Source organism: Typopeltis vanoorti, chromosome 25 (assembly GCF_054136105.1).
Source record: "Typopeltis vanoorti isolate ZY-2024b chromosome 25, IOZ_Tvanoo_1.0, whole genome shotgun sequence".
NCBI classification, from domain to species: domain Eukaryota; kingdom Metazoa; phylum Arthropoda; class Arachnida; order Uropygi; family Thelyphonidae; genus Typopeltis; species Typopeltis vanoorti.
In genome coordinates, this window is record NC_143573.1 from 2,524,501 (window position 1) to 2,543,161 (window position 18,661).

The window sequence follows — 18,661 nt, forward strand, 5'->3', positions numbered from 1 at the left end:
GGAGGAATTTATTATGAAAGTTAAAGAAGAAAGTGCTAAGTGCTAAATATGGTTTTAAACTTAACCTCAAAAGACAAACGTTATGGTAACACGTGAACTTAAATGATTTTGAAGTAGATGGGGGAGAAAATGGAAGCAGTTAACAATTTTGTGCTCCTAGGATCCCGAATTGATAAAGATGGTTATTGTACTGAAGTAGTTAGAAGATTATTATTACTGGGAAAGAAAGCAATAACAAATTTCAGCAAGATCTTTAAAGATAAAAATATTAGCCTCGCAACAAAAATCAGAATCATGAAAGCAATGGTATTCCCTGTGTATGGATGTGAAAGTTGGACCCTGAGAAAGAGTGAAAGATAGATGCACTTGAATTATGGGTTTGGAGACACTAAGAATGCCATGGACTGCAAAGCAAACCAATAAATCAGTAATAGACAGAATCAAGCCAGATTGCTCCCTCGATGCTATGATTATCAAGCAAAAATTGTCATACTTTGGACATATTATGCGAGCAAATGACAATCTGGAGAAGATGATGATGCTTGCTAATGTTGATGGAAGCAGGAGAAGAGGAAGACCAAGAATTAGATGGGTCGATGGAGTTAAAGAAGCAACTGGAATGTACTTGGAAATTCTGAAAGATATGGCCAGGGACAGATCTGAATGGAGAATGTATGTTCATATAATCACCAGGAGTCGAAAACAACTCGATGGAACATAACAACAACAACTTCCTTATGAAGTTTGCTATTGAACAAGAATCTCACAACATCCTCTTTCTATATATTTTATTAGCCTGCATTTCTATAGACAGTTTTCTGTTTATCAAAAATCTTCTTTTAACATGGATATAATTACAAATACTCTCCCTAGTTGTAGAAAAGGCCAGCTTATCTAGGTCATAGGCGACTTTCATTACCAGATGAAATGCCACTGTCTTTGCTTTTTGGAGTCCTGAAGTGGTTATTGCCATATTTGTTCTTCAGAGTAGGGTCTCCAGTTTTGTTCCCCTCCCCTGCACATGCAGCAGGGGAGGGGAACAAAACTGGAAGGGTCACTGCATTTCAGTTTTCACCAGTAAATCAGTTCTGTAGATTCATTGCTAGATAATATATAAGAATTGATAATGTGGTAGAAGGCTTCTGACCATCTAGTTAATAATCCTGCTTCCAGAGATACTGGCATGATATGCTCTTCCTTTGTGTCTGACTTCACGAACCATAAAATACACCGCAAAAAGTAATGGTTACACTACGATTCATAAAACAATTTAAAAGACAAAAACATAACAAGATATCTCTCATAAAATAAAATAAAATAAAATAAAATCTTCAGTGTTAGGGGGGTTGATCATAAGAATTTAAATGCATTAATTTTCATTTTAAAGATTATTAAATCCAAAAATGTGTGTAATGTATTTCTTCATAACTTATTTATTTAATGATATATACTGTGTTGCATTAAATGTAAACTCTTCAAGAATAAATGAAAAATGAAGTTAACCTCTCTAATAAAATTATCTGTGCTATGTTTATTCAGAGCAGAATAATTTTTGGCCAGGTATTGAGGCTGTCTTCTGTGCTGATTACAGTATAAATTTACAAAGTGGAATGGAATATTATATACACAGTAATCCCTTGATTTTCCAACCATAATGGGAGAGCAGTTTGTTAGTCAGATAATTGAAGCATTGGATAACTAAAGATGCAACTGATTTGTGGTACAAGGTACTGCCTGTACCAAAATTCAATTAACACACTAACCCATTCAAGGGTCAATTAACTGAAAGTTCATTCATTTGAATGTTGAATAACTGAGAGATCACTGCATGCACACACTTGCGAGCACACACACATATAAAATAGTGATGATGAGTAGTTAACAGAATCACTTTCCAAATTGGAAAAGGCTGAGATAATCATTCCAGTTAAAATTTGGTTTGGTTCATGGGGCAGAACTTAACAGCTGTAAGAAATGGCCTTTATGAAGAATTTTTGGAGCCTCCATAGCTCAGTCGGTATAGATGAAGCCCTTTGGTTGGAAAGACCTAGGTTCATTTCCCATCAGTGACATGAGGAACCCCTTTATCTGGTCTCTTTCGACAAAAGATGCCGGTCTCATATGGAGGTGTGTGTGGGGGGGTTACCCGGGAATTCTGGTTTTCATCCTCCAGAACAGGCAAGCTGGCCCCGTGAACATGCGCATCTACAGATAGAACACTTCTGGAATAGGATTGACTGACCTATTCAGTGGGATTTCCGGTTTCAAATCGTAATAGGCCATGAAGCCTAATACATAACTGCAACAGGCCACTAGGCCTAGTACGAATAGAAGGAAGAAGAACAATGTGTGTTTTAATCTGTCTATTAGAGACATAATAGACAGATTATGTCTATTATGTCTTATAATGAATAAGACAAGGCATGTTTGTTTCTAGGTATCTTATGTGATCTTGGTGTTTCTTCATATAAATCAGTGACAATTTACCTTCCTGACCAAAATAAGAATGGCTGTAAAATCTAGGAACCTAGTAAATACCTGCATGAGATAATGATTCCAACTTTTGACTCATCCCAACATCTGTAGTGTCACACAATTGTTATTATGTGTGCTTTATTGTTATTTAATTATTACAACAAAAGCAGAAATGAATGAATGGAAGGAAAAAAAAAAAAAAGCTTGTTCTGTGAGTTGTGAGGTGAACTGTGAAGGAATAAATTAAAGATACCAAGAAATTATATACTTGGTTTAATCCTTTATCCTAGTGTAAGCAAACAAAGTTGCCTGAAGTATTTTCAGGACTGGGGCAACTCGCGGTAAAGGTGGTATGACTTCACATCACTTGCCTTAGTATCCCATAATTTATTTATTTATTTATTCATATGGAGTTTCCTCCCTTTTTATCCCCCATCCCTATTGGGGCGAGTTGAGCCCCCCTCATGGGGGGTTAAGTATTTATGGCTGTAGATCAGTGTGTGTTCATGGGGTCGGTTTGCCTGCTTGCGGGATGAAAAACCCCAGATAAACTGGGGGAAAATACCCTGCTGTCCACGCCCAAGACCAGCTAACTTGGCTATGGCTGATGAAGATCCTTAAGCTCCTCAGGTCGGTGACAGGAATCGAACCTAGGACACTCCTTCCCCAGGCATATGGTTGCGAAGCACATAGCCACTAGGCTAACCACATGGACTAGTATCCCATAATGCAAAGCATATATCCTTACAGACATGTATAATGCTATGCAGTATGGAAAGGGTCACTACCCAGACCGGTTTCAACCTTTATTGAGATATCATCATTGGGAGCCAGACCCATAGGTGATACCAAGGTTGAAGTAATGCACATATTTTTCTATACGAGTTGCCATATAAGTCATATTTTTCTATACGAGTTGCCAAAAGGTGTGTCACACCTTATGTAGTATGGGAAGGGTCACTACCCAGACCGGCAAACTTTGTTTGCTTACACTTGGATAAAGGATTAAACCAAGTATATAATTTCTTGGTATCTTTAATTTATAGTATAACCAAGTGGAAAAACTTTCAACAGGCTGTGAAGGAATATTGAATAGCTACTGCAAATGTTTTAGAAGATAGTAGGGAAATTACAATTGGATTACAAATTAATAAACAGAAGACTAAATATATGCAATGTGGAAAGACAGTAAATAAAAATATTACAAGATATAATATGGTGGATACAATTTTGAAGTTGGAGATGGTTTTAAATATTTAGGTTCATTAATAACAACAAACAATAATATATCCAAAGAAATTAATAATAGAATCATGGCTGGAAATAAGTGTTATTATATTTATAAAAAGTTAATGATAATAAGATTCTTAATCATAAGTCTAAATTAAAACTTTATAAAACAATTATAAGACCTGTAACAACATATGGATGTGAAATGTGGCCATTAACACAAAAAGATATAGATAGACTGAGAATCTTTGAAAGGAAAATATATGAACCAATAAAAGAAGAAAATGGAATATGCAGAATTAGAACAAATAATGAACTTGAACAAGTAAATAATGGTGAAGATATAGTAAGATATATAAAGACACAAAGAATAGTGTTGTTGGGACATATAGAAAGAATGGAAAAAGATAGAGGAGTTAAAAAACATTTGAATGAAAACCATTAGGACAAAGGAAGAAAGGTAGACCAAGAAAAAGATGGATTGATGATGTACAAAAAGATCTTACAACTTTAAAAGTTAAGAATTGAAAGAATATTGCACAGAAAAGAAAAGAATGGCTAGGAATTGTTTTGTGAGCTAAAGATGGGGAATTACAAATGCAATTTCTGATGAAAACTGACTGTGGAAACATTTGTAGAAAATGCAAGTAGCAGAACCTGAGCACCACTGTGAAAGAGGGTGGAATGAATTAGTGAGAGATTAAACGTAATTGCTCTCTTCTGTACCAAGTTATGTAATTTTAGGAAGCTCTTAAGAGCACTGTCCCAAATGTGAGAAGTATCCAGCAGTTGGATAGATCTGTGGTTTGTATCAGGTTAACAACTATTCAGAGGTAAAGTAATGCCTTCAGCAAAAGGAAAACCTAATTTATTGGCTGCGTGGGAGATGATATTAGTAATATGTTTATGACAAGAAATATTACAAAAATGTTTTTTGGCTTCAACATATTGTTCCATTGGCTAATTCCGGAATTTGATAATATGGACCTTCTAATAGACACTTATCCATTTTGCTTCTGATAGTATGTACTTTCCTGACCATTCAATTTCTAACATGGAGACTAAATAAAGAAAAGTTCTCATCTGGCCTGCTTAAAAATGCCTGAGCTGATAATGTGTGATTAGTGGTTGAGATTTGTGTGAAAGAACAGCTTGATTGCAATTTATATGCTGTTAAAAAGTAACATCTGACAATGAATACAGTGAGATGTTGATAAAGGCAAGAACTATATCTGTCAGTGGAGTGGTATAATAGTTCTTACTTCTTATGATATTTACTCCATCTTTGTCATGTTCCTTTTAATTGAGTAGCCAACTTTCTTTCTGGTTGTTCTCTGCTAGTCATGGCAGATGGCTTCCCTCTTCGAGTTTCACCATCAGTGCAGGAGTACCTCGGGGCTCAGTCCTATCACTCACTTTCTTTCTCCTGTACATAAATGACCTCCTATCAATCACCACTAATCCTATCCTCCACTTTGCAGGTGATAGTACTCGCCATTCATCCTACTCATTTGAAAAGCTGTGGTACTCTTTACATTCCAGGCTACAAAATCATCTACAACTCATACCTTAAACATTGATGTACATGCTATTCTTCAATGGGATGAGGACAATCTTGTTCAGTTCGACAAAAAACACAGTTTTGCCTTTTCTCTCACAAATGAGATTTGGAACAGTCTTCCTCATGAAGTATTCCCAAATAATTACAATCTGCAACTTAAAAAAACTATCAATAAACTTCTATCTTAGTCCTCACGTGCACCGCATATGGTGCTGGTGTATTTACGGGTTCTTTGGCCTCTTGTGTGTAGGATCAATATTTAAAATTTAAAAAATTAACATATTAGAACACACAATTTACAGACAAAAAATGCTGTTGGTGGTAGATGGCATTGATGGTTGTGTGTGGTACAAGAATTAAATAGGGGAGAGAGTAAGGTGTAGGTGCGTAGTGGAGTAGAGTGCCCTCCCGTGATGAGTTTTGGGACTCCTTGGAGGTGTCGCATATTAGGAAATAACGGGTGATTATCAAATAACGTCAAGTGTTCAGAGCCCTCTAGCGAGTAATGTATTTGGCGCTGTTTACCAAGTAAAATGCAATAATTTGCATTATCGCGTTTCTTGTGAGCAATCATGCACTAAAAGGAAAGCCTGTGAAATTTCTTATCATTCTTGGACGAACTGCTTTTCGATGCCTCTTACCTTACGTGAGCATGCTTTGTTAGTCGAACTCTATTATCAGTGGAACAATAATGTCAGTGCTTGTCTTCGTGATTTTCGGCGTATGAAAAATTTACGAAAAGGACCGATTAGTGTAACAAACTTATGAAAACTGATTCGGCGATTTGGAACTCTAGCAGTGCAGGTAAGCAGGGGATGCAAACCAATCAATCGCCAACAAGCTGCAATTGCTATTGTGGAACAGGAGATGATGAATGTGCAGGGTACCAGCAGTGCACGAGCAATATCCCGGCAAACGGATATCGCATACACAACGGAGTGGACAATCCTACATCAGATGTTGAAGTTTTACCCCTATAAAATCAGTCATGTTCAAGAATTGCGCCCTGGTGATGCGACCACGTGAATCGACTTATCTTTGAGATTCTTAGCGCGCACGGAAGTGGATGATGCATGGCCGTGGCAGATTTTATGGAGTGATGAAGCGCACTTTTATTTGAACGGCGATATTAACACACGCAACTGTTGCATTTAGGCTGCAACTAATCTGCACGTGTGTCTGCAGATGCCTATCTACTTGCCCAAAGTCACAGTGTGGTGCAGATTTACGGCATCTTTTATCATCAGTCCATACTTTTATGAGGAAACTCGCCAAAATGGACCAGTGAACTGTTCCGTCAATGCTAACAGGTATGCCAATATGCTACAGAATTTTGTGGTTCCACAACTGCAGCAAACAGGATGTCTCGATTCGACCATCTTCATGCAAGATGGTGCACCACCCCACATCGGACTTCAGGTACAATGCGTTTTGCGACAACATTTCTCTGACAGAAGAATCGTTAGTCCTGCATTTCCCATGCCATGGCCACCAAGATTGCCTGATCTCAATCCTTGTGACTTTTGGCTGTGGGGATTTCTTAAAAGCATTGTGTATCAAGGACATGTACCCGATATTCCAACTTTGAAAGATCGAATAACGTTATACGTGAGACAAATCAATTCCGATATGTTGCGAGCCGCTGCGGAAAATGTCGTGCACTGTATGCAGTTCCTGGAACATCAGAATGGTGGTCATATTGAACCTCATTTGTAATTAACAATAAACGTCATGAAATTGATGTATGCTGTCTCTCATTTGCCATTTAGTCATTCATTAGTCACACCTACTAAAATTAATTTGGCAGTGGTAAAATTTCCCCTGTTGGCGACTTTTGGTACTTTTTTTTTTTTTTCCGTTAAATCGAATCCCCGTGTTCCACTGTGTATGTTTACCGAATATTGGTGTGTTTCGTCCAACACATTACTCGCTAGGGTGCTCTGAACACTTGATGTTATTTTATAATCACCCGGTACATGACAATAGTGCATAACAGAGGAATACAAATTCAAAATAGAAATTATTATTATTATTCCTCTGTTATGCACTATCCATTCACAACTGTTCATTATTAATGAATAAATTATTTAAGCTTATTGGAGGCCTGAATTGGCTTGAAAAAGTTCCATGTTGGTATTAGATCCATTATTATTTCAAAGCCGAATGTAGAAACTATGAAAGTTTCGTGAGTTGACCAGAGAGCTTGTGGGAATACATTCTTCAGCATCCATGAGTTGTCTTGGTGTGGACTACTTAAAACACATAGGTGCCACCTAAGCGTTTATATATTCACCTTTTATTAGTCTATTTTGATAAGGTTTCACTGGCCTGACAGGTGTTTTGATCTGGTTGGTTCTCTTCAGAAATCACAAAAACCTTAAGAGAGCAAAAACTCTCATTGTACAAAGGAATTTGAAATGTCAAAGAAATGTATTTTTTGTAAGCAAACTCTTGGTCGGTGCATAAAAGTAATTACTCAAATAAAGAGCCAGAAGACTTTGGTTCAAGACACTGTCCAAGAGTTTGCTTATGAAAAATACATTTCTTTAATGTTTCAAGTTCCTTAGTATGAGAGTTTTTGCTCTCTTAAGGTTTCTGCCTGGTCTCTGAAGAGAACCAACCAGTTCAAAACAGCTGTCAGGCCAGTGAAACCTTATCAAAATGGACTAATAAAAGGTGAATATATAAAATATATAAATATAGATGCTTGGGCGGCACAAATGTCTTTTAAATAGTCCACACTAAGGCAACTTGTGAATGCCGAGGAATGTATTCTCACAAGCTCTGATCAACTCATGAAACTTTTGTAGTTTCTACATTTGGCTTTGAAATAATGCTTGATCCAACATCCACTTTAATTATGTAATTTTAGTAGTTTCATGTTGGTTTTGTTTCTGGAACAGTGTCTTCAGATTATTGTAAAATTAATAAAAAATTGAAAAAACCTTAGTCCACTATTATACTATAGGTTTATAGCCTTTCATGGGGGGGGGGGGGGTCACATAAAAAAATTGTTTTTACTAACATTCTTTAATATATCAACAGTTACCAATTGATGCTGCACTGCTGGGAGTTAGATCCTGATGAAAGGCCGACATTTGAAGAATTGGACAGTGTTTTGCAGAACATCTGCCTTACAGCAAAGGTAATTATTCATTAAAGTTAAGAATGTGTTTAACTTTAATGTTATAACTTAGATATCTAGGACTATATTAAATATTATAACTCCTTTTTGTTTGTAATGCTGTATGCATTCTGCAACTAAGGTTTTAGTGGAGGTGAGTGATTATGGTTACTGTGCTGGTTATTTACTTTCATGCCAAGACAAAATTTTCATGATTAATCTGGATTAATTTATATCCAGATTAATTATGGATTAATTTTAATGGTCAAAGCTACACAACTGGGAGGAGTTTTCCATATTCCTTACAGGCTATGTGGGGGGTGGGATCAACATTATAGCAATTATGTCAACATGTTACATCTCTAATTCAGAAGAATTAGAGAAGCATATGACATAAACCGGTGGCACTGAAACTAAGAAGATGAAAATCGGTGTGATACAGTTTCATAATAATAACTATAATGTTTCATGTTCTGGCAATAGTTATCAGAGAATAGAAGGAATATAGTAGTCAACACTAAATGAAGAGAAACTTGAATTGCAAGCAATGTCAAGTAGAGTAATGTGTGGCAAATTTTGACATGGTAAATTGAATGGTGAAATTTATATATATCTGTGATCCCATGGGTAGCTTCTAAAGAAATAGCAGAGGGATTTTTTGTCATTGCAGAGGGAAGCTAATGAAGAAAAAAGCCTGATTTTTGTTAGAGATCTAAACAGCATGGTAAATAGTCAGAGGATGAGTCTCAATAGATTGCAGTATGGTGGTTTGCTCTTCTAAGCACGACACCCAGACCAGTACCTAGGTTATCTGTAGACGATTTGGTGTCCACACATCACACCTGAATGTGTAGCATAGGAAGCAGCTACCACATAGTCTCAACGGCTGCCTTAATGCTTCCGCTCTAGTGGCCTCATCGCCAGAGCAATCGCACCGTAACAGTATGAAAGCAACTCTGACTAGTGGCTGCCCTTCAACACGCAAGGCATAATCATATCGTTGCCATGGCTAGACAAGATTCTGATTTAAAGGCGGTTCAGTCATAATCCCACTAATGGTAGATTCTCACCACTGGTCACTTGACCAAAGCACATGTACCAAAGTGTCTGAATCTGTAGTTCCTCTCGTGTTCAGCAGGATTACTATTGCAACAACTAGTCATCAGCAGGTTGAACTCCCTTGATACTGGTTACTGGGCATTCAGCCATCACCCTCGCTTTAAGAACCTAAAGCCGTTCAATTGGGTGGGGATGTATATGAAGCATGACATTGCCATGCATCTACCCACTCTTTGACTTCCCTTAATAGAAGCAGCAAAGTGGAACAATGGAGTCGGCACCTCGGTAACATCAAGTCAGGGCCAACCACGGATTCAGTCTTTGAGAGTTTAATGACAATTGGCTTGTTTGTATGACCAGCAGAACCAGGGCTCTACCTGCTACATCTAAGCAACCGTTCACCTCAATGAGAGTTATGTTTACTCTCACCAATTACCAGCAGACTTGATTGATATTCTGTAGTTGAGTATGTTTGTTTGTTTGTGAATTTTATTATATGATATCATTTTAATAAGCATTTTACATGGCACTGATACATATTGGGGGGGGGGAACTGAATTTTCCCCCCTGACATCACATAAAAATGTAAACCTTTCCCCCCCCCCCCCCCCCCCCCCACACACACACTCCGGAATACAATTTACCTAAAATTCATAAACTCAATTCTCCCCTTCCTTCCCAAAATATGGGAAAACACTAATATAGCCTAATTCTTTTTTTACACAATTTTGAAATAACACTGTTTAGAAAACAAAAGCAATTCTATTTTTACAGAGTATTTTTTTGATTTAACACAGTTCAAATGCCACTTATTTATAAAATTTCTGTTTGAATTCAGTTCTGTTAAAAAGGGTATTTCCATTATAATTATACTTGCACGTTTTGTGTTTTGTTTATGAAAGTTTTGTTTGTGCAATAGTTATACAGGTATGTGTTAAATTTTGAAGTTTTGTATGCATAATATCAAATTAGTTAAATTAATTATTGATTATTTTCAGATATTTTTGTAACATTACCCCATTAATCACAATGTCAGGTAATTCGGTTAGAAGAAAGAGAAAAGAAAAGCTATTTCTTTAGAAACTAAGTTCCAAATTTTAAATTGTTTAGCAGCTGGAGAAGGTTCAACATCCTTAGGAAATATTTTAGATTGAATAAAGCTACCATGAGAACGATTAAGAAAGATGAAGAAGCCATTAGAATATCTGTTCTTTATGGAACAAAATTAGGCGCCAAGTAAGTTAAAGAGGCAGTGAAGGAAAAGAAGAAAGCATATCAAAAGTTCCTGGCAAATAAGTCAGCTTTTACTCTTACAGAATACAGAGACAAATGTAAGAAAGCTAAACAGTGTGTAAAACTAGCTAAACAAAAGTCATGGGAGGACTTTGGCAAGAATATAGAAAATAAATATCAAGAAGGTGGCAAAATATTCTGGAGGTTGTTGAAGAAGCTTAGGAATGGAGGAAAGAGTGCTGTAAAAGGAATTAGAGATGATAAAGGTGAAATGAAAACAGGAGAAAAAGATATCCTTGAAGTATGGAGTAATTACTTTGAAAAACTGCTAAATGAAACAAGCAGTGATGACAGCACAGTGATAAAAAACACTGACCAGGCATGCAGTCAGGAATACATATCCATACTTGAAGTAGAAAAAGCCATCAAAGGCTTGAAATGTGGAAAGGCAGCAGGAGTAGATGATATTCGACCAGAAATGCTGAAGTATGGTGGTATAAGAGTCTTACAGTGGCTGCACTGCATAGTTCAGAAAGCCTGGACAGAGGGACGAATTCCCGATGATTTGGAGTAGAGCTCTCATAGTACCCATATATAAAAAGGGAAATAAAACTGAATATGAGAATTACAGAGGTATTTCCCTACTGAGTGTTCCTGGCAAGATCTATGCAAGTATACTTGAGAAACGGTTGAGAAGAATTGTGGAAGAAAAGCTTGGTGAAGAACAAGCTGGATTCAGGCCAAATAGAGGCTGTCAGGATCAGATCTTCACTTTACGACAAATAGTCGAGAAAGCATGGGAATATAACAAAGATCTGTATTTAAGTTTTGTCGATTTGGAAAAGGCATATGACAAGGTGCCAAGAGAGAAGCTATTCAATATGCTGCAGTTATATGGTGTCAATGGGGCATTATATCAAGCAATACTTAGTCTTTATTTGAGTTGTGAGTCAGCAGTTAGAATTGAAGGAAGTACAGGAAGATGGTTTAATGTTAAATCTGGTGTGAGACAAGGATGTACATTATCCCCTCTGTTATTCATTATCTATATGGATCACATTATGAAGGAATGTGGTATTAAACCTGATATCAAAATGGAGATGTTAATGTCAGCTCTTTGCTTTATGCGGATGATGTTATACTTCTAAATAAATCCGCTACAAGTCTGCAAGATTCTCTGACTAAATTGAATAGCTGTTGTAATAGATATGGTATGAAGGTCAGCAATAAAAAGACAAAGACAATGAAAATAGGCAGAATCATTGAAAATGTCAACTGTGTTGTGAATGGAGAACCTGTGGAACAAGTAAAACATTTCAGCTACTTAGGCACAGTTTTTACTGAAGATGGTAAACTAAATATAGAAATAGACAACAGAATCAGCAAAGCTGGTATCGTGGAAGTCAATTGAATAAATTCATATGGAATAAGAAAGAAATTAGTCGGAACACTAAATTAGCTGTATACAAGACTGTGTTCAAACCAATTTTAACTTATGGATCTGAGAGCTGGGTCAGAAGTAAAACACTTGACCAAAGACTAGAGACCGCAGATATGAGAGTCCTGAGAAAGATTAGATGCGTGAACAGATGGCATCAATGGCAATATCAATATCATATTAATAATGAGGATATTAGGAAAGAACTTGACATTGTCAGCATCCAGGAATGCGTTAGCAGAGCTAATCTCAGATGGTATGGTCACTTAAATAGAATGGGAGAGGAAAGATTAGCAAAACAAGTGTTCTCTGCCAGGTTGGCAGGAAAACGACCCAGAGGAAGACCAAGATATAGGTGGATTGATACGGTACAAAGTGCCTTAGACGATAGAAATATAAGATCTGATAATGTTGGAGTCTTGACAAGTAACAGACTGATTTGGAGGAAAATTGTAGATAGGAAGTTAGTAATGATGTAATTTTTTCATGTAGTACTGTCATATCCTGTACACCCCTTGAGGGTACATGGCAGGAATTTGATGATATTCAATAATTTTCATATGTTTTGTTTGAAAATAACTTATTGTTCGTATCGAGTTTTCACATCTGGAACCATTCTCCTATTTTTTTATATGCACTGTATTTTTTTTACACAGTTTTTTCTGGAACCAGTCTACTGTGTAAATGGAGAATTGGGTGTACTTCAAGATTCCAGTTTACATCCTAGGCTGCTGACAGGTTTCCATAGAGGGTGCCCCACCTAGTTAGGACTATCCATATTCATGTGTTTCACTTTGTTTTGCGCTGTCTTTGTGTGTGTGTTACAAATCCCATATCTTACTCCTTAATGATGTCTCTGTAACTGAGACAAAATATTGGAAGAAGTAAATACTATTTTTAATCCTTTCCTAGTTGTGTTTCATTTCATTAAACATCTAACATGAGTGGACGAAATATGAACAAGCTAGAGCAACTTGAGAAGCTACTGCTTGTGGACAGCAGGGAAGAGAATGAAAGAAACTGATGGACTACATTTGAATGGTTTTGGAGTTAATATTTGGAGAGAGTGTTGTTCAATCAGAGGATAAAAGTACATTATCGGGGAAACAAAGTACTAAGGGGCAGATGCAGTCAAGGGTAGCTAAAAGTACAAGGTAACTGTGGACTTAAGGGATGCTGAAATGCATATACACAAATGTGGAAAATATCAGAAATAAATGTTTTGGCATTGGTCAACTTGACTTGGCCTAAAATTGTCAGCATCAGTGAGATGAATTGACAGAAACATATAGTCACAGGAATAGAATGTAAGGACTATTGTATTTTCAAGAATATGAAGGAAATGGGTTAGGAGGAGAGTATTGCTGATGATAGCTGAAAAACTTCAACCAACAAAACCAGAATTTCAAGATTTTAGGACTGAGGAAGATGGTTTATTTGAAACTGTCTGTTGAGAGTGAGTTAGTAGGAAAAATATATTGTTGATTACTGTTTCAGACCAAGGGTGTGGGGTCATAGAAAGATGTGGATGTCATGAATCAGCAGATTAGCAAAATGGGTGCAGGTTGAGCAAATATTATGGGGAACTTCAGTTATATTGATTGGAGTGAGACAAGATGGAAATGTAGTTTATACAATTACTAAGTGAAAATGCATGATTTAAATTTGCTTTAACTTTAATTTAAATTTGATTGATATAAATAAATTGGCATGGAGGGGTACCAGATGTTTGAGAGTGCTGGATCTGGTAACAGCATGAAAAGATGCATCCATAACTAGTTGACACTCTGCCTCTGATTAGGAAATGTGATCACATAGTCGAATAGAATTAGAAGCTTAAAGAAAGAATGTCAGTATTGCATGGGGAGTGATCAGGAATTGTTTGAGTGATGCACTATCAGACTTGCATATCCAGGGTCAGGAAGATAGACCATGTTGGATTTAAGTCAAGTAGATATCACACCTGCTCCGCAACCAATAGTGTGTGTGGATTTGAGCCAGCAGTGGGCATGGGTGCTTATAAAAGCCTGCACTGGATGTGCTTGTATACCTCCTTGAGTTTATGAAGACTTGTGATCAGCAGCAAGCATACTCATGAGTAGTACAAAGTGTAGGTGAGAAAGGGGGGGAGAAGACTGGTATAATAAGAAAGGCTAAATCAGATTATGAGAGAAAATTATCAAGCAAGCTTGAGTAAACCAAAAGAGTTTTTTCCCACTGTGTAGTGAGTAAGAGAAAAAATGAATATGGAAGGATAACTTTAACCGATGGTAGGAAGGGACAGAAGCAGAAGAAATAGTTGAGTTACTAAGTGATCACTTTGCAATTATGTATCGTGTAGGTTGAACTTTTGCAGTTACTAATGTCATAGAAACTTATGTGAGAATTGAGTTATGCTGCTCACCAATGGGTCTATAAGAATATGATACTCTTTGGTGAGCAGCATGTCATTGTAAAAGTAGGTCCTATGTTAGTCCTTGATAAGGGAAATGACTATGAAATGATACTACTAAACTTTTCAAAAGTATTTGCTAGAATACAGGATGGAAATTGGAGCAAATCAGAATGGATATGAAGGTGGTGGCATGGGTAGAAGGGTAACTGACAGACACCAGAAAGTAATATATAGGGGAGCGGGGATTAAGTCCAGGAGAATGAGGGTGACTAGTGGCTCTAGTACTCCTTAATTTGTATATTAATGATATAGGGAATATTTTTTTGGGGGGGGGAATCTTATAATGCCAAACTGGGAATGACAGTAGTTGCTAAAGGTGATGATGTAGATAGCCTACAGGATGTTTTAAGTAAATTGGCATTGTGGACAAAAGATAATGGTTATCAAGTTAATGTTGCAAAAAAGTAAGGTTTGACTTCAGGATGAAAAGATTATGTATACAATTACATAACAAATGATGTGATTTGGGATTTGGGGATTATGGTGGGAGAGAGCATATTGAAAAAAGTTGACAGAATAGTTCAAAAGATTATTTGGATACTGAAGAACATAAACAAGGAAAGATAGGGAGAGTATTATCCCTCTTTATAAGACCATGATTTGGCTGTATCTTGACCTACTGTGCATACATTTGGTTACTTGGGTTTCTTGGATGGTGGTGGTGAAGAGGATCCAGAGATGAGTGACTGGTCTATGGAATGCTCCCTACAAGGACAGATGATTGAAGCTGTGTGGTCTGCAAAGTTTAGTTGTTAGGCAAAAAACAGGGGACCTGAGAGAAACTTAAAAGTTACTAAGGGGGATTCTATAAGATTGACATAAAAAGAATTTTTCAATGCATGACAGAGAGAGTGTGCTAGGGGTCAACCCTGGAAGTTGTGTAAGAATGTGGTTAGTAAGCATGTGCAGAATAGATTTTTTATGCTTATAAAAAATGGTACCATATAAAAAATATGGTATAAAAAGTTTTACCAGCTATGGCTGCATGATTCAGAAGGCACATAGTTAGCAAGTTGAATATCAAATAATTGGAGTAGATCTACTATAATACCCACATAAACAACCAGCCAATTGCAATCACATCAGTTGTTTCTAAAATAATGGAGAAAGTCATCAATCACCAACTTCTTCACTACCTAGAGACTCACAAAGTAATCAGGATACATCTCCCACCACTGGACACATGGTATGCAAAGGTTTAGAGAGCCTTGTGCTCTCATCCTTAACCTTTCCAGAGCTTTTGACTGTGTCTGGCATCGAGGCCTGCTAAACAAATTGCCATCCTTTGGTCCTCTCTGGGCATTCACATCTAGGGAAGAAGCTGGCAACCCGATTACTCCCTTTCTTCGAGTTTCACCACCAATTCAGGAGTACCTCAGGCTCTGTCCTATCACCTGTTCTCTTTCTCCAATACATAAATGACCTACTCTCAATCAGTAGCAATCCTATCGACAGTTTTGTAGATGATAGTACTCTCCATTCATCCTTCTCACTTGACAAACCATACAATGCACAGCCATCCCCAAGTGTCAAGATAATCTACAATTAGTGCCTTAAACATTGATCTACATACCTTCCTCCAATGGGGGAGAGAATAATCACCTTCAATGCCACAAAATGGAATCTTGCCTTTTCTCTCACAAAAATATCAGCTCACCTATCCTTACTCTCAGAAATACATAAATCAGCTCTTTCTGCTTGGACTTAGTTACTTTGTCTCTCCTGGCATAAAACACATCACATCAATAAGTTTTAAAAGAGGTATATCGATACAAAATAAATAACGGAAAAAACTCACGTAGAAAGATTATTTAATAGTATAATTTTCGCCTGTGTGTCACAGGCATCTTCAGTACATTAAGCTCAAAATTAAACACTAACTGACAATTCCAAAAAGTGCCACCTAAGTAGCTGGTGTAAGATAACTAAAAAGGTCAATAACTTTCCTAAAAAAAAAAATTAATAATTTACATATTCTTAGAATACTGCTCGCATGTTTGGGGTGGTTCACCTAAAACTTCAAAAATTCTTGACACTGTCCAGAAGAGAGCAGTTTTACTCATAGATGATTCACTCTAAAATATTCACTTCAACCTCTATCTCGCAGACGAAATGTTTTTCCACTGTGTCTGTTCTACAGTACTTCAATGGTCTTTGCTCCAATAAACTGGCAACCATCATTCTTCCACTTGTACCTGTTTATACAAGAGCTGCAACTGCAAACACATTGAACTTGCTTCTCTTCTAAAATGGCCTTCCTCAAGAAGTATTCCCAAACAGCAACTTGCAACTGATCAGTGCTGTGTGATAACTTATTATCACATAGCACTGTGTGGGGAATGAATATAACTCCTTTAGAATCTTGTGTATTTGATCATCCTTTTTTTTTTTTTTTTTAACTTATCGTAAATATCAATCATGCTTAACCTTAAGAACACCTCAACAATTGTAGGAAAAATATCTATTATGGCTGGCTGAACAGTTAGCCTACCTGCCCTCCAACTAACTGATGCTGGTTTGAATCTTGCCATGGGCATGGATGTTTGCAATTGTCTTTAGGTGGTAGATAAATTTTGTCCATTGTGAGATGACTGCTTCACTTATTTGGAAACCAGAAGTGGCTTGATAAAGTTCCATGTTTTGTCTCTAAGCAGGATTTCTGAACCAGTTAAAAAATGAATAAAATAGGGGGAAAAAATCCTTAGCCTACCCAAGGTATTCACATACAACAGGTTTACACCTTTTTGTGGATCGGATTCACATTAAAAAAAATTTTGTGAGTACCAAAGATGATTTCACCTTTCCTGTATTTTACTGAGAAATCATTCTGCTGATCATTAAGATATGACTGCTGACTATCAATATATAGTATCCTGGGTTAGTCATTTTTAGAGACTACGTACTACATGGTATGAATCATTTGCTGAGATTTAATTATTATTATTATTAGACCTCTAGGAAGTCTCACATCAACCACAGTAGCTTTCATACATTCTCTTAAACTCATTCGCTACTGTTTCAGAGTTTTACCCCTTGTAAAGACAAGGGGCCACAGATGGCCCCTTGTCTTTACTCCACCTTTCATATAAGGAAAATTTTCATCAACAGATATCCTATAACAACTTCTGAGAAATGTATGCACTTGTATCATATCAATCATCCTTTGTTCTCCTACCCACCAGGATTTGCAGTGCACACACACACACTCTCAATCTTTCCTCATTCAGCATCCTGGTATCTTATAACTCCTTTGCAGCTCTTCCACAGCTACTTGATTTCCTCAGACCCTAGGAGACTAAATCTGTGGACAATATTCTAGGGTGCAGTCATATTGTAAAATCTCTCATGATATGTAACTAATCATGTCTGCTTTTACATATTTTTCTAAGGCAATTGCACTTAAAGAAATGTCAAATTTTTCTGTAATAATCTTATATTTGTAATAAATTTTCCATGAGCCTTTGTTAAAATAATGCAGGGCATGACACATCATATAATGCTGTTAACTCATATCTAATTAGTCTAATTCTAAGAATAGTGAAGAATTCTCACCTTTCATATAAGTGAATATATGAAAGGTGAGAATCATGGCAATTCTCACCTTTCATATATTGGTGAAATATATGAAAGGTGAGATACATGCCATACATGGCAGTTTCAAGGGACACACAAAGTATGATGTCATCATGGTCGGATGTCAATACGTGACCATATATGGAAAGTTAGAGAGACGCATTCATGTGTACAGCGGAAGTCTGGGCCTATATAAGGCAAGACGCTGAGAAGGACTTTGTCTTAGGGTTCTCAACCTTCCCTTACCGGGGTCCTCTGCCACGTGAAGTCCATTGTTGGAAATCAAAAGAGAAGCGTCATAGGTTCTGAGTCTTCTACCTGGTAAATATGAAATAGGAAGACAGAACATTTTATAACAAATGGTGCAGCCAACAGGATTCGAACCTGTGCGAGGAAACCCCAATGGATTTCCAATTTGTTATAAAATGTTCTGTTTTCCTATTTCGTATTTTTTCTTTGTCTTTGTTTTCTTTTACTTAAAACTTCATGAATGGTCGACTGTCTTAACTAACA

At 36.8% G+C, this 18,661-nt stretch overlaps 1 protein-coding gene across 1 annotated transcript in view; it reads left to right on the plus strand.

Moving 5' to 3' along the window:
• Nucleotides 1–18,661, plus strand: part of Wsck (tyrosine-protein kinase Wsck) — a 475,983-nt gene that overhangs the window by 448,413 nt on the left and 8,909 nt on the right. Inside the window, exon 16 of the mRNA XM_090414787.1 lies at nucleotides 8,312–8,411. Within this exon, the coding sequence (XP_090270913.1) occupies nucleotides 8,312–8,411 (100 nt within the window). The remainder of the gene's footprint in view (nucleotides 1–8,311; nucleotides 8,412–18,661) is intronic.